Below are 11,713 nucleotides of genomic sequence, written 5' to 3' on the forward strand. Positions count from 1 at the left end.
CTTGAATAGTGCTCAGAGGTGCTCAGAACTTAAATGTCTGAAAGTTTGACTAAGGGCCAGTCTTCATCTGTGTTTGGGCAGGTGGCAATGGTTCAGCTTTCAGCCTTCTGTGCTGCTTCTTGCTCTGCTCCTCCAAAGGATGCTCCACCCCACAGGCTGCTCAGCGCGAGAGCACGAGGCTGTGCTGTTTGCTGTTGGTAGAACTTTAGCCAAAGCAATCACCTAAATTTTAAACGGAAAAGATAAAACCGCTGTGGCCCAGGCCCTGCTTGAGTTTCTGCCTCGCAGAGCGGCAGCTCAGTGCCCCGGGACACCCGACACGGCTGTGTGCACCCGGGTGTCACCGCGCGGCCCCGCCGCCGCCTCCCGCTCCCGTCCCTGCCGCCTGTCCTGGGGCCGGGGGCCGGGCAGGGCCGGGCAGTGGGCTCGGTGCGGGGCTGTGTGCGGGGTTCAGTGCAGGGCTGGCAGTGGGCTCAGTGCGGGGCTGTGTGCGGGGTTCAGTGCAGGGACGGGCAGTGGGCTCGGTGGGGGTTCAGTGCAGGGACGGGCAGCGGGGATCAGTGCGGGGCTCGGTGTGGGGTTCAGTGCAGAGCTAGCAGTGGGGCTCGGTGTGGGGTTCAGTGCGGGGTTCAGTGCAGGGTTGGCAGCGGGGTTCGGTGTGGGGTTCAGTGCAGGGCCGGGCAGTGGGCTCGGTGCGGGGCTGTGTGCGGGGTTCAATGTGGGACGGGCAGTGGGCTCGGCGGGGGTTCAGTGCAGAGCTGGCAGTGGGGATCAGTGCGGGGCTGTGTGCGGGGTTCAGTGCAGGGCTGGCAGTGGGGCTCGGTGCGGGGCTCGGTGGGGGTTCAGTGCAGAGCTGGCAGTGGGGCTCGGTGCGGGGTTCAGTGCAGGGCTGGCAGCGGGGTTCGGTGTGGGGTTCAGTGCAGAGCTGGCAGTGGGGCTCGGTGTGGGGTTCAGTGCGGGGTTCAGTGCAGGGCTGGCAGCGGGGTTCGGTGTGGGGTTCAGTGCAGAGCTGGCAGTGGGGCTCGGTGTGGGGTTCAGTGCGGGGTTCAGTGCAGGGCTGGCAGCGGGGTTCGGTGTGGGGTTCAGTGCAGAGCTGGCAGCGGGGATCAGTGCGGGGCTCGGTGCGGGGTTCAGTGCAGGGCTGGCAGTGGGGCTCGGTGCGGGGCTCGGTGCGGGGTTCAGTGCAGAGCTGGCAGCGGGGTTCGGTGTGGGGTTCAGTGCAGAGCTGGCAGTGGGGCTCGGTGCGGGGTTCAGTGCGGGGTTCAGTGCAGGGTTGGCAGCGGGGTTCGGTGTAGGGTTCAGTGCAGGGACGGGCAGTGGGCTCGGTGCGGGGTTCACTGCAGGGCTGGCAGCGGGACTCGGTGCGGGGCTGGCCCGCTCGGCTGCTCCCGGCAGCTGCACGCCCTGCTGGGGAAACGCGCTGTTTTGGAATCTGCACGGTGGAGTAACCTCTGCCCCGGATGATACGACAAGAAATCACCTCCTGGCCAGGACCCAAGCAAAACACGGGATTAACTTTGCCCTGTGCTGGCTTGTTGGGAGGCGGTGAGAGCTGCTCCCAGCAGCGCCAGAGCGGAGCCTGCAAGGATGGGAGCCAGGCTGCTCTGCCTGTGCCTCCTCACAGCCCTCCTCGGCTACTACATCTACACCCCGCTCCCCGAGGACCTGGCCCAGCCCTGGACAGTGATGCTCATCTCGGCTGCCGTCAGGGCCCTGGGGCACCTGGTGAGGTGGTGGGGGCTGGGAGGGCAGGGCAGGGGGGTTCTCGTGCCCTTGGGGCTCAGGGACACGGCAGTGAGTGTGTGCCAGGCTGGCTGCTGTGTTACACGGGCACGGTGTTACACTGACCCAAGGGCAGGAGCCGCTGAAATGAAGCGCTGAACTGACTGTGACTAGGATACAAAGAAATGTAGGAAAGATTTGACCTTGCAGCCTTGAGAAAGGGCCGTTCAGAGTAACGAATGGGATGTGGGAGGTGACTGTGGATCGACACGCGTCTCTTGCTTTACGGCGCTGTGCAGCTCAAGCCCTGCTGCTTGACTCCTTCCTGACTCCCGAGTGCCCAGCTCCCCCGGCAGCGCTGCGCGTCCGGGCAGGGAACACTAGAGCAGCTCTCACATTCTGCTGATTTTTGTGGCTTCGTGGAAATCCACTGACAAAATAGGCCTGAAAGCCACACAAAGCAACACCTCTGTGTGAGACAGCCCTTGTTGGCAGGGGGTACCTTTTTAGGGCTGTCCAGTCGGCAGGAGGAGGGAGGATGAGGAGTTTTTTGGTGTGTGTCAGGGACTCCTCTTTTCATTTCGGGGGTTGAGGTGGTGAGAAAGAAAGGAACTGTGGTCGGCAGTGTTGGTGCGCTGCCTTGCTGCTTGCCCTCCTAAATCCCCTGCTGGAAGGAGCCTGCAAGGAGGGCGGGCACGGGCAGCTCATTGCCCAGGCACGCCCGGTGCCTGCTCGGTCACACCGTCACCTCAGCAGGGCACTGCTGGCCGCAGGAGCGTCCTCTTTGTGCGAGGATGGTGTGTTTTCCCTGGCAGGTGGAGCTGTGCCCGTGGTGCTGCTGTCCTGCCTGCCTGGGAGCAGCGGGGCTGTGGGCAGGCATCTTCTAACCGGGCTCTCATCTCCTGTGAAACCATCATCCCAAGGGATGGGCACAGCCACAGCCTCCCTGGAGCTGCACTAGTGCAAATTAGAGTTAGGTGGCTCTAAATTGTCCTAAATATATCCTGAATCCAGTGTATGCTGACTGTGCAGTTCCAGGGCAGTGACTCGAGGTCACTTGGGGCAGGGCTGTGCTCCAGAGGGGACCCTGCTGTAGTCCCTCTGACTCCCTGATGCTGGTTTGAGCAAAGGGGACAAAGTGCCACCCTCGAGCGTTCCTGAGCAGCAGAATCCTCTCCGAGCTCCCAGAAGGGAGCACCACGGCATGGCACATCTGCATCCCCTCTGTTGTGGAGGGTCCTGGGGAGCCCCCAGCTCGGCAGCCCTGCTGGCTGTGCTCAGCAGCCCCTGGTGCCCCCTCTTTGCAGCAGGGGGGCTGGGAATGCCTCCCTTGCCTGTTGATGTTCGTGTCCTGTGTCCATGTGCTGCCAAGCTGGGGAACAGCCTCTGAGAGCAAACCTGCCACTTGCTGCAGTGTTTGAGCCCAAAATCCCCCAGGTATTTCAGGAAGTGCCCCGTGCCCTCGGTCTGAAACGCCTGAAGAAGGTACAGAACACAAAGGGATGTTTTTGCTGTGTGACATCCCCCCAGGGCTCCCTCCCTCCTCAGCCCGGCTCTGTGGGAGCTCTGAGGCCCAGACTCGGGCCCCTCTCATGAGCTGCCCTGCCGGGCTGATGGGGAGCGTCCCCCGAGGGTGCCTCATCCCAGCTGCTGCCCCTCTGGAACCTGACCCGCTGGAAGCCCTGTGGGCACTGCCCCTGCCCCTGGCCAGGCTCAGCCAGGCTCCCTTCCCCCTCCACAGGTTTTGGGTCTGTCCCTGCTCTAGGCACTGGGGAAAATGCTTTCCAAAGCACAAGGATCCCAGAGTGGCTGGCTTTCCTGTTACTCCATAACGCCCAATAATCTCACACTGGGACAACGAGGGATTTTCAGATGAGGGCACCATTTCCTTTTATTGAAAATGTCCTGAGAACCGCAGGCAGCAGCCCAGTGGTTTCCCACAATGTAAATTGTCCACTTGTGGAAAACAGCTCTGAGAGCACTGGAAACCCTCAGTGCTGGGGCTCAGGGAATTCCTCCCACTGTGGGGCTTTCACAAGCTCATTGGAGTCACAGCAGGACTCACTTTGGCTGAGATATTTGTTTTTTCAAGATGTTAATCCTTGGGGGAAAAGCAACAACTGAGAAATGTTTATGTAAACTGTGTCAATGTGGTGGCAAACGGCAATTCTGGCACGTGTATGTGTGTTTGTTTGTTTGTTTTCATGGAGCTGATGGCAAGGACCTGTGCTTGCCTTTGCAGTGTGCCAGGGCCTGCCCACTCATCTCCATCCCAGTTCCAGCACACTGGGATTGGCAGGGCTCCTCCTGGCATCACCCGCTCCAGGCCTTCAGAGAGAGGTGACTCAAAACTGTGGTGACAATCCCTGTCAAAGACTGCCAGCAAGTGAGCTGTGTGCTATTCTAGCTCCTGAAAAAGGAGGTTATATCATGAAATCCCATGGATTGGGTTGGAAAAGATCTTAAATTTCATCTCATTCCACCCTCCTGCCAAGGTCAGGGACACCTTCCACTAGACCAGGTTGCTCAAAACCTGGTTATATGTAGATGATGATTAAACAGTTGATTTAAATACAATTTGAAGGGAAAAAAAAAAATGCACCAAGCAGGGTCAGACTGTGACTTCCACTGTGACAGTCTGAAGGCTAGAGGTTACACCTCTCAGCAGATGACCAGTCATGCTCTGGGGGTTTCACATTCTTCCTGTGGATAACAAGCATCTCTTGGAAGCCAAACTCCAAACAGGTTCTGCACCAGGCTGGGCTAATTGCTTTCTTTTAAAATTCAAACCTGCTCTGAATTTCATCTGTTTTCACCTTCAGACAACATGTAAGAGCTTGGCTTTATTTCCTGTTGTTTCAACTGTGATGTGATGAGGCTGGGGTGGGAAGAGGGTCACGTCCCATTGCTGGGGATGGTGGTGGGGGAGCTGAGGTGCTGGTGCTGGCAGCAGTGCAGGAGCTGTGGGTGGCTCTCTGCAGTGTGCTCCCCGGGCTGTCCCCATGGCACACTGGTGCCAGCAGCAGGCCAGGAGCTGTGGGTGGCTCTCTGTGTCACAAAGCCCGTGCTGATGCTGGTGGGTCACTGAGATGGACACTGGGCTGCAGAGGTGACCCACGTGAATGCCGAGCACGAGTCTGAGTGTGGCACGAAGCAGCAGCCCTGGTTCTGGGCTGGGCCCTGGTTCTGGGCTGGGCCCTGGCCTTGCTGGGCAGCTGGTGGCAGTGTGAGCGCGTGCCACCAGCGCTCCTTGCACTGCCAAGCTCAGATGGAGGCACTCTGCTCTGGCCTGTTGTGCTGGCTTCCACAGCAACTTCGCACGTCTGTACTGAGCATCAAATGGCTGCAAGGGATTTAAATCTGAGAATAAATAGGCTGCATTCAAAACAGTTTGCCCTTGTCCTGGCTGCAGTCGGAGGCGGCTGAGCTGCTGGGGATGATGCACTACATGGAGGGCTTGAGGCTGATCACGGCTGTCGAGCTCGTCGCTCCCACGTCCGACGAGAACGTCACTGTGGCAGACACAGAGTTCAGCGCTGTCCCCGTCCGCCTGTTCCTGCCCCGGAGGGCACCCGGCGGGCTCAGGAGGGCCATGGTCTACTTCCACGGCGGCGGGTGGTGCCTGGGAGACGCAGGTGAGCTCTGCGGCAGCGCTGCCCTGGGTCTGTGCCAAGGATCTCCGCAGCCCTGTCGAGCGCTGCCTTGTGTTCGGTGGGAGTTGCCACAGGGAGGGGCAGGGGGCTGGGGTCTCAGCAGCTGAAAGCAGGGGGAGGTTTGGGAAAGTCAGCTGAAGGTGCTGCCAAGAGGAGCAGGCAGGTGTGGGCGTGTGTCCATTCTCACAGGCACCGGGCTCTCGTTCCAGGCATGCACGGCTACGATCTCATGTCACGGCGGATTTCAAACGAGCTAAATGCTGTCGTGGTGTCAGTCAAGTAAGAGATAGTCTCCTTCCAGATGGGATGAGGGTGTGGAGTAAATTAATCTCTTTCAATTAATCTGATTTTTCAATGTTTCTGTATTTGGTCACGTGCTTTCCTGCTGACAAACACATTTGGGAACAGAGGCTGCCAGGGTGGCAGTGGAGAACTGTGGTTGGTGGCTATTTTGTCTTTACAAAGATGGGTGGGTAATAAAGTGGATCCTCTGGGACGGACAGTTCCCACTTCTCTGGGCACAGAAATAAACATCCCCCAGCTGGGAGATGCGAGCAAGTCCTTCTCTTTATTACCAGCAGGTACTAACACACTTCTCTTGCCTGCACCAGCTACAGGCTGGCCCCTCCGCACCATTTCCCTGCCCAGTTTGAAGACGTGTACGCGGTGACCAAGTTCTTCCTGCAGAGCAAGGTCCTGTCCCAGTACGGGGTGGACCCTGCGCGGGTCTGCGTGGCCGGGGACAGCGCTGGGGGCAACCTGGCTGCGGCTGTGGCACAGCAGGTACCATACAAACGGTTTGCAAGCTCAAAGTCAGTGTTTGTCGAGCTTCACGACCACTAAGAAGAGCTCAGCTTGCAGCACACGCTGCTCTCGCGGTCTGTCAGGATTTCTGTCAGGATGTCACAGCCTGCGGGATCCTCACAGGGCTCTGGGAACCGGGCAAGCGGCTGTGCCTGAGCCACTCAATGGCATCGGAGGAGCTTTAGTGCCACCCAGGCATCTGTCCCCTAAAAAAGGCTCCCCGCCCTCTAGTCGGGGCTTACAGCACTCTAACCTTAAGCTCGTGTTGACTGGTTTAGGTATGATGTTTGAAAAGGGAATTTTAACTGTGTGACTCATAAAGATGCAAATAGCAGGGAAAACAAGCAAACAAAAAAACCCGCACTAAATGTTGCAGTGTCTGATCACACAGTTTGGTGCCTTTTGCACTTCTCCTTCAGCCTTATTAAATAAAGTCAGCACGATGTTGTTGCTCTCTCGAGAAGCTGTTTGGGCTGTAATGAAACACTGGGAATGGTGGTGAATTTGCTGCGGATGCTGAAGGCAGAAGATGAAGGAGAAAATGGAAAATTTATTAGTGAAGAGGGGAAAAGGTTGACATATAAGAAATGTCAATGTTTAATTCATCACATTTTACTTGTTACATCTCTAAAATTCACAGACTTGCAATTGCTTGAGTTGTAACATCTCATGGTTAAAAACCAAACAGATGAAAATGCTCTAAATTGTGTGAAATTGTCAGGTTTCTGGGTCTCCTTAAAGTTTCGTGATGCAAGAATAGAAATTTTCTGTAGCTATAGAAAATCTGTCAATACTTCAGAAAGCATCAAAATTTCAGAAAGAGTATTTCCCAAAAATCATTATCCTTCAGTACAAGAAATAAAATGAAATTATATTTGATGTTTGAGAATTTTTATTACAGCATGCTGGTTTTAGATAACCTGCCTATACATCCAGAATTTCTTTATGCTGGTTTAATTGACAATCTTATTTTGCTCATGTCGCAAAATGCATGTCTTAATTCTTTACCTCAGATGATCCGTCAGCGTGGGAGAATCTACGCCTTTACTGATTCTTTGCAATGGTCTCTGTTTCTTCTACAGCTGTCGGAGGACCCTGAAGTCAAAACCAAGCTCAAAGCTCAGGTTCTGATCTACCCAGCTCTGCAGGCGCTGGACCTGAACCTGCCGTCCTACCGCGACAACGCCGACAAGCCGCTGCTGCCCCGCTCGCTGATGGTGCGCTTCTGGAGCGAGTATTTCACGTCGGACCCGGCTCTCAGGGAGGCCATGGCCTGCAACGGGCACGTCCCGGCCGAGGCGGGCCCGCTGCTGCCGCTGGTGAACTGGAGCCGCTGGCTGCCCGCCGACATGCGGAAGGCTCACGCGTACGCCAGCCCGGCCCCGGGCGGCGCGGAGCTGGCCCGGAGGTACCCCGGGCTGCTGGACCCGCGGGCGTCCCCGCTGCTGGCCAGCGAGCCCCGGCTGCGCCGCCTGCCCCGCGCCCTCATCGTCACCTGCGAGCACGACGTGCTGCGGGACGACGGCGCCATGTACGCGGGCCGGCTCCGCGCCGCCGGCGTGCCCGTCACGCACCACCACGCCCGGGACGCCTTCCACGGCGCCCTCACCTTCCTCGCGTGGCCGCTGGAGCTGGCCGTGGGCCACCGGCTGCTCAACACCTGCGTGGGCTGGCTGAGGGAGAACCTGTGAGCGCAAAGTCCCCTCCTCACCTGCGCCAGGTGTGGCCGGAGCCGTGCTGGGTTTCGGCCGCGATTGCCGTCCCCGTTGCAATTCCCGCGGTGCTGGGGCTGGAGCGTTTCCCGTCTTGTCCGGCAGGAAATCAGTCTGACCCTAACCCACGTGTTCCTCCAGTGTTATCGCCTGAGCCTCAAACCCCCAGACTGCCAGGACTGCCCCGGGGTTCCTCTTCTGGCCCTGCAGCCTCCGGGATTCGGTGTCTTTTCTCCGTTGCTCTTCTTCCTTCCCACCACGTTTTCAGCCCGCGGTGTGTGCCGAGGGGCCAGGTCGCTGTGGGCACACGGGACGTGCTCGGTGGCTGCTTTCTTCCTGTCTGCTTTGGCTCCGTGGGATGCGGCAGCAGGGCCCTACTGCTGCCGGGGCTGATGGGGTGAAGGGAAGCAGCGGGAGGCTCGGGGCGGCTGCAGGGACCTGCCCATGGCGGGCTGGGCTGGGCTGGGCTGGGGCTGCTGTTCCTGCCCGGCACAGCTTGAGGGAAGCACTTGGAAACCCAGTGGGATGGCTAAAAAATTGTGAAAGTGTTTGGGGCTTTGCTTGTTTGTTTGTTTGGGGTTTTTTTTTTTTTTGTTGTTGTTGTTTTTGTTTTTTTTTTTTTTTTTGTGTTTTTTTTTTTTTTTTTTTTTTTGTTAGTTTTTTTTTTTTAGTACTCTCTTACTCCTACTTCCTTTCTTTAATCCTTGCACTAGCAGGAAAGAGTGAATCAAACCAGCACTGGATATTCACTGGGAAAAGGAAGCTGTGAAGGTCCCAGCCTTACGATAACACTGCTGCATGGTCTGTGCTCTACTTATATGTTGTCATGTACTAGGTGTTCTAATTGTCCTTGAAATTTTTTATCAGATTTCACATATGATTTCTTAAAAGTAGAATTAGCTTAGTAGCTTTATAGGCTTGGAAAAGAAACATAGTTCAGCTGGCTGTGGGGAACAAATAACCTCTGTGTAAATGTTTGGTGTGTTAAATATAAACCCTAAAACTTTTGACTGAAGCATGAATACAGGGGTTGGCTGTTGGTTTAAGTAAATCAACCACTGGGCAGGTACTTCACGTATCCTGCTTTTCTTTTGCATAAAAGGTACTGAATCCTCAATAATTCTGGGTTATTTTTCCTGGGTGTGTGCGGCCTGTTCAGATGGAAAATGTACAGGATGATTGCTGTTTTCCATCTTTATTAATTTGAATCTAAAGATTAAACTCGTTTTTGATTCCAGTGCAATGTGTTTTGTCACTCGGGTGTCCCATCCGTGGGGAAGCAGTGGCAGCTGTGCTGCAGCCAAAGGGTGGCTGCTGCAGACAGCCCCAGGTCTCAGCCCTGCTCTCACTCCTGCTGGGGATGGGGTGCTGCTGGGCTGGGGCTGTCCAGGAGGGAAGCAGCAGTGGCTGCTCCTTGCACCTTGGCACACCCTCTGGATGCACATCTGTGCTCGTGTGCTCAGTCCCAGAGTGTTTGGGAGTTATTCCTCAGGTGTCCCTGCAGCTCTGCCAGCACAGCCCAGTGCTCACCCACACACTGGGCTCCTGTCTGCTGGCACAGGCAGCTCCACTGCAGTTTGAGTCCTCCCACATTTGGAATTAATTAACAGCCTCTTGGTGCTCCTGAGGAAGTCGGGCTTTGGGGTTTTGCTCAGCAATGCCTTTGGTCTGATTTTCTATACAGTTTTAGGGTCACGTCCACAAGAATGTTCCCTGGGATGGCATTTCTGGGTTGTAAATGCTAATGGAATGAGCCCAGCTGGGGTTTCCAGGAAGACAACCTTGCTTAGGAGACTGCTCAGGGAGGATGGCTGTGTTTTTGATTTGGAGGGGATGTGCCCACATCACATCCCTCAGCAGGTTGCTCTGCTGTGACCCAGAGTGGCTGTGGTCGTTCTCCTGCCCCGCAGCACTGGGATGCTGCTGCTAGAGCAGCACTGGCCTGAAGTGTTGGCTCAGCTGGCTTTGCTTCCCCTCGGGGCTGCTGGAGGTGCCTGGGCCAGCCCAGCTGGAGCAAACCTGGGCCATCCTCCCTGTTCACACTGTCACCAGTGTTGTGCTTCCTCCATCGTGGCTCAGGCAGCAGCTCTGTCAGGGACACTGAACGCCTGCCTGCAAGGCAGAAGAAAAATTTATGTTCTAAGAAACAATGCCAGACAAAAATTGCCAACCTTCCCTTGTGTGTTTTTATAGGATGCTCTTGGAACCAGAAGTAAATGGCTTTTAAGCACCAGCACCTAAATATGGACTCATGATTGATTGGGCTGTATGTTTTTGTTTAGGTTCCTGAAATAGACTTTTGGGATTGGAAATGCCTGGTGAGGCACAAAATGAGACAGTGAAAGCTGCACTATTGATGTTGCTGGCAGGAGAGGCTGGAGCTGCAGTAAGCAACCCGTTTATCCACGCCAGAAAACAAGACAAACCACCACAAGGGAAGGCTTTGGTACGTCTCCAAAAGCCTTCCCTTGAAGGGAGGATGGGATTTGGTGGTTGACAGTCAAGGACAAAGCTCAGCCTCACCGTGGTGGGGCTCACAACCCTGTTTGGAGCCAGCTCTGGGTGCAGAGATCAAACCCTCCAAGGATGCCCAAGCACAGGGAGACTGATCACAGACTCTCCTACCACAGGGTGCAGAAGGAGGTGTGTGCAGAGAGTGGGGTTCATGCTTGCAGGTGAGTCAAGCAGGAAATGAAGCATCCTCGAAGTATCCCCACCAATCTGGGCTTCCCCATCACCCCTTTCTTAAGAATCCTTAACTTTTTGTCAAAGTACTACACTGGTTAAAAAAACCAAAAAATTCCCCAACAAACCACCACCAAAACCCCAAAGCCCCGGACCGGGCAGGACTCTTGGGTTTCTGGTGTTTTTGGCAGCGTGGGTTGATTGCTCCCGCTGTGCTCAGCCGGGCCCTTGCTCCCGAGAAGGGCTCGGGGAGGGCCCAACGCTGCCATCAGCGGCCACCCCACCCCACCGAGCCCTCGGGCTCCCTTCTGCTTCCTCAGCCCCACCTGGGCTGGACCTTGCCCAGCAGAGGCCGGCAGGACTCCAGCCCCAGGGCCGTGCCAGGAGCACCGGGAGCCGCGGGCACGGCCGTGGCAGCGGGCCTGGAGTGCCGGGTGCCAAACGCTGCAGCAACCACGGAGCCTGCAGCCGAGAGCCCAGCTCGGGTGCTTCTCATGGACAGGGCTGCTGAAAGGCAAAGGAATTACAGGTGCCAGCAGGTGTGACTGGGACGGCCTCAAAATAACTAAGGGTCAGAAAACTGCTTAGAAGTACAACCAACTGAAGCAATAGTCACAGAGCTGTGGAGCAGGGACCAATCTAAACCTACCGAAATGACATTAAGGAGCATTTCTTGCTCCCTCACCAGTTTTCTGAGGAGTTACTGCAGCAGGAAGGAAGAAATGCTCCATTTGTTCAGCCCTATTTAATCCTTCAGTGCAACAGCAGTTGCCTGAATGAACAAGATATTTAAAAGCTGGTAAATGAGAAGCCAGTATCGGTTATTAGTCATGGGGGAAATTTTAAATCAGCTTCTGTAATGTCTTAATATGAGCTGATTTATTGGCCTTGTCCACGGAGAAAAGCCACAATAGCTTTTTATATATATTAATAGGGTTAATATTTGCTAACTGTGAAGTACACACAATAAAGGGGAGGAGGGGGAAGGCAGAGAAGCTGTGGCTGCCCCATACCTGAGGATGTTCAAGGCCAGGTTGAACGGGGCTTGAAGCAGCCTGGTGTAGTGGAAGTGTCCCTGCCCATGGCAGAGGGGGTGGAAGCAGTCGCTGTGGGGTTTGGTCACTCTGTATTAACACC

The 11,713-nt window shown here is 55.8% G+C and overlaps 1 protein-coding gene across 1 annotated transcript; it reads left to right on the forward strand.

Annotated features, from left to right (window-relative positions):
• Positions 1 to 1,553: 1,553 nt before the first annotated feature.
• On the forward strand, positions 1,554 to 8,490 carry AADAC (arylacetamide deacetylase). Its single transcript, XM_053986222.1, has 5 exons — positions 1,554 to 1,725; positions 5,135 to 5,357; positions 5,585 to 5,654; positions 5,987 to 6,158; positions 7,262 to 8,490. The coding sequence occupies exons 1-5, from the start codon at positions 1,588 to 1,590 to the stop codon at positions 7,868 to 7,870; spliced, it is 1,212 nt and encodes a 403-aa protein (XP_053842197.1). The 5' UTR covers positions 1,554 to 1,587; the 3' UTR covers positions 7,871 to 8,490.
• The last annotated feature ends 3,223 nt before the right edge of the window (positions 8,491 to 11,713 follow it).

This window comes from Vidua macroura, chromosome 10 (genome assembly GCF_024509145.1).
Source record: "Vidua macroura isolate BioBank_ID:100142 chromosome 10, ASM2450914v1, whole genome shotgun sequence".
Classification (NCBI taxonomy): domain Eukaryota; kingdom Metazoa; phylum Chordata; class Aves; order Passeriformes; family Viduidae; genus Vidua; species Vidua macroura.

Bases quoted from the DNA above. Each gene is read 5' to 3' on its own strand.
- AADAC (XM_053986222.1), top strand. From the start codon at position 1,588: ATGGGAGCCAGGCTGCTCTGCCTGTGCCTCCTCACAGCCCTCCTCGGC. The intron at 1,726-5,134 runs GTGAGGTGGTGG...TCCTGGCTGCAG, and splicing joins TCAGGGCCCTGGGGCACCTG to TCGGAGGCGGCTGAGCTGCT. The intron at 5,358-5,584 runs GTGAGCTCTGCG...CTCTCGTTCCAG, and splicing joins GTGGTGCCTGGGAGACGCAG to GCATGCACGGCTACGATCTC.